The 4,328-nt window shown below is 45.9% G+C and overlaps 1 protein-coding gene across 1 annotated transcript in view; it reads right to left on the bottom strand.

The window, feature by feature from the left end:
* The window catches only part of LOC102004898, a 53,356-nt gene extending 50,299 nt beyond the window's left edge, over positions 1 to 3,057 (bottom strand). Inside the window, exons 1-2 of the mRNA XM_013505906.1 lie at positions 2,882 to 3,057; positions 9 to 268 (exon numbers count right to left, since the gene is read on the bottom strand). Of these exons, the coding sequence (XP_013361360.1) occupies positions 9 to 268; positions 2,882 to 3,057 (436 nt within the window). The remainder of the gene's footprint in view (positions 1 to 8; positions 269 to 2,881) is intronic.
* Between the last annotated feature and the right edge of the window lie 1,271 nt (positions 3,058 to 4,328).

The following is a 4,328-nucleotide window of genomic DNA, read 5'->3' on the forward strand; positions in this document are numbered from 1 at the left end:
GGCGGTGCCGGCGTCCCAGCCCGGGCGCGGGTTCTCCGCGTTCTCCGAGAGCGGGCGGGCGCGCGGCGCAGTCCGGGACCGCGGTGCTCGGCCGGGAATCGCGGAGGAGACCGTGGGAAACCCAAGGAGGCGCCTGCGGAGCAGCCGGGCTGCGGTCTGCGCGCCCGGGGAAGGTGTGCAGGGGGCGCCTGGCAACCTCAGGCTTGAGTGAGCCGGGGGCACTTGCACGGGGCGCCTCCGGACGCCTCGACAGATACCTTTCTTTTTCCTGGGAGGGAATAAAAGGCATTTTAAAAATGCCTGGAGCATTATAAGATGTACACGCTTCGACACTTAAGAACCCTGGTGTTTTCTTGTCCACGTTTTAACCGTGTGTAACTGAACATGTCGGTGTTTAGTCCGATCTTTGTCAGACGGAGCCCTTGCCTTCCATCCAGACCCTTCATTAAAGGAGAAAATCCATGGGTGGTACTTAGGAGGCACATGGTACTTTGAGGAGCCTCTTGAAGGATTTTTTTTAAAAGCAGGATCAGGTGGCCCTGTGTGTCGGGATGGCTCCTGCTTCCCGTTGAAATGTTAATTCCATTGTTGGATGCCACAGCTGTGTGAGCCTTACTCCTGGGACCACATTCTATTAGCAAGTCTAATCTTCACTCCGAGGCCAGAGCGCTCCCTCCATCTTTTTTTGATACATATCATTCAGGTTTGGCTGAAATTTCTGAAGTCAATCTTCTGGAAAACACGAAGGGCCACATAACCTCTTTACGTGGTACACTCCCTCCTTTGTTTTGTAGAGGCTTAAACTCTAGTTGAACTTGAGAACATAAGGGTGTCTTCGCTGGAAAAAAAAATGTTTTACACCACATTTAAAGGAGAAAAGTGGAAGAACAAAAAACCACGTAGAAGAAGTGTGTGTGTGTGTGTGTGTGTGTGTAGGGGTGGGCCTTCAGATGCTCTGATTTTTTTTTCCCCTGAGGTACCTCACTTTGATAGGCTCAGTTTTAGGGATTTTTAGTACATACAGTCGTTCTGCTCACAGAGTGCACATTAGGATGTAGTGAACATCTCATTAAAGGGCTAATGTCTTCAGATAAATAAAGCAACACCTTCCCCCCAATTTTTCATCTTAAACTATTCAGAAACTGGAGTTCATTGTGGCTTTGAATATTTCTTTAATTATTTGTTTCCTTTTTTTTTTTTTTTTTTTGTTGGTCTTTTACAGACAGGGTCTCGCTATGCAGTTCAGGATGGCCTTGAGCTCACTTTGTAGTCCAGGCTGGCCTCGAACTTGCGGAGATCCTGCCTCAGACTCCAGAGCGCTACAACTACAGGCGTGTGCCACCACGCCTGGCTTGTCTCTATAGATTAAAGAGTTTTGTAGTATACTGTGGTTGTTGATGGGACTTCTGTGATGCATTTTATTGCCCATGTAATAGCAAGTCACACTGTTAGTAAGAATAGTAGCAGCGATAATAGAGCAGTGGCTGTAGCAATGGTAGTAAAATTAAACCCTTGACTGAATAGTTATTAAATGCCCTACACTTTTCTAAGGGCTTTACATACATTCACTGAGTTTGTCGACCAACCCTTCAGGATACTTATTATTCCATTTGTACACGTAGAGAAACTGAGGCACAGAGTAGCTGTGTAACTTGCCAGGGTCACAGATTTCCTCTTCAGTCTGCTTTTATCAATATCCTATTTGACCTCTGAAGCAGCCATTTCCCTCTTTGATTACCTCTAATTGACATTCTAATTTCTGCCACTGATCATGTCATTTTATTAGGACCCTGCTATTGGATTGACTTTGTGCCAAGAATCAGAGGCTTTTCTCCCATCCAAGTACTAACCAGGCCCGACCCTACTTAGCTCCCATTCGGAGATCAGACGAGATCGGGTGCGTCAGGGTGGTATGGCCGTAGACCAGAGGCTTTTCTTACTAGGTTTTTAGTTTTGTGATCTTAGTTGAAAACTTTGAGGAACTGTGAGAAGTCTAGGATTCCCAGGGCTGAGACTGGTGTTGGAGGCTAATGTCCATGTATCACAGCATTTACATTACACGCTTTGAAGAGGAGGCTGCTGGTTTGGACATTACCACTTGAGTGAAATTTTGCAAAGTCTATTCTGCCAATCACGTGTTATCCTCTTAGTGGCAAAGCCACTGTCCTCTCTTGTGCCTCAGTTGCTTTACATGTCAGGGGTGTGGGTACTGGTGAGGAGGTCGGGGAGATGTTGGTCAAAAGATACTTATTTCAGTTAAAGGGGAGGAATAATTTCAAGAGATCTGTTCAGCATGCTGGTTACAGTTAATAACAGTGTATTGTATTCACGAAAATGGCTAATGGTAGATTTCACATCTTGCCACACCGAAAAAATAAGTATGACATATTCATTAATTAGCTTGATAGTCATTCCACAGTGCTTTACTCTGGTCTTGCTGTTCTGTTTTACTTCCCTGCTTCAATTGCCAAAGGTAGTGATAACCCATGTGCCAGATTTATCTCTTTGGAGCTCCTTGACATCTAGTTTGGTTCTTTCCAACCTTGTTGACCTACCTTTCACTGCCTTCTAAAGTAGGTCCCTTAAATGTCAGCTTTCCCATGCTTTGGCTCATAGTTCTCTTCTCAGGGTGCATCTTAACCCTGGTGATTTCATCTGCCCCTGGCTGTAACCTCCAAGTAGTTGCTACTAAATGAAAAGTATTTTTAGCTCAGTTGATTTCTCTGGATTCTCGACCGTTATTTTCAACTGTTTCACAGTCTCCTTCCACTTCAGTGCCTCAGATTAAGTCCCCAAGTGAAATCATGCAATGAGTAAGTGACCTAATCGTTCAGATATTTCTGGCATACTATGTACTGTGCCCCCTGCAAAGTAATCCTACAACAGTGTATGGTGCTTCAGGTTGCAGAAGGTGTAGAATATTCCAAGCAGATGGTACAGTTTTTGCAAAGACTTGGATATCCGAAGGGTATGATGTGTCTTGGGAGTTGAGAAGTTCCATGCATATAAAGCATCTTCACCAATACTGCTTTGACTTTGCAGGTACTTCTGAGTCATTCTTATAAGAAGGCCTAGGGCGGGGCCTAAGTTTTTTCTTTTAATAGACTGCGCATGATGTCATTGCTAACTTCATTTCAAGTGACAGTGATCTAAAGGCCATGCTGACAGTTTTACAGGTGATCAGAAGTTGGTCAAGTACCCCCTCCCCCCAAAAAAAAAGAATAGTAAGTCTTGGAGGTGTTGAAGGTGTGAACTTACGTACTAAGATTCAGTCTCTGGAATGGTAATCACGCAGTAGTTCTGAAGGCAGGCGGAACCAGTACTTGTACCACAGGCGTCTGTCTGGGTTGATCTGGAATTAAGCCATCCCTCTGGAACAGCAGAGTGTTGTTGGGCATCTTCATTGGTGTGGAAAGCTCTTCTGAGCAACCTGCGGTTGAACCTGATGTCTGGTAAGAAAACTTTGGGGAGAGGCGTTAAGATTTCTGGCTTGATTATATGGTGAGGACTGGTAGCACTGAGGCGCCTAGGAAGACTAGAGGTAAAAATGTACCTAGAAGGAAGATCTAAACATAGGGACCGTGGAAGGATTGGAAGTGTAGCATTGAAAATTCATGGACGATAGATTTCAGTACCTAAGACTAAGCAGGCAGAGCAGTAGAGCTGAGGCAGAGGTTGAAACCTGAGGCAGGAGAAACAGCCTGTGCTAAGTAGACAGGATGAACCTGGGAGTGGGGAGGAGTGGTGGGGAATAGAGAGCTAGAGGGGGAGAGTATCCCAGAGCCTGGTGAGAAGCGAGACCAGCCTTAACCCGAGGAGACTACTGAGCAAGCCAGGTGGTTATGGATTCCAGAGAGGGCCGTCTCTGCAGTGGTGAGAGTAAAGCTAGATTTCGGTAGGTTCAGTGGGCGTCCGGTTAGGGGAGAACGAGAACTGTGCTTTGTACTTGTGCATGATTTGGCAGTGAGCTGTTGTTGAGGTGGGTGTAATTCCAGAGGCTAGGACCCCATGGAAGTGTGGACATAGAAGCCAGCAGATGAGGACTCTCCGCTTCTCCAGACCTAGCCCCTGGTTCACATCATCATTCTTCTCTGTAACTGTCCTCCTTCACATTCATTCCTCAGCTTTTGGGCTTTCCAGGGGCATCCCTCTGCTGTCCTGTCTCATGCATACCTGGATTCCATAAACTTGGACCTTATTTATCCTCTTTGTATCTCCTCAGTCCTGTACCCTTGCTGCATTGTTTCTCTCTCTCTGCTTTTGTTGTCTTAACTAGATCTCTTGAAGGAGTTGCCTGCATTTATCGAATCCATTGTTTCTCTTCCTGT

This window comes from Chinchilla lanigera, unplaced genomic scaffold (genome assembly GCF_000276665.1).
Source record: "Chinchilla lanigera isolate Chin_1 unplaced genomic scaffold, ChiLan1.0 scaffold00006, whole genome shotgun sequence".
NCBI lineage: Eukaryota > Metazoa > Chordata > Mammalia > Rodentia > Chinchillidae > Chinchilla > Chinchilla lanigera.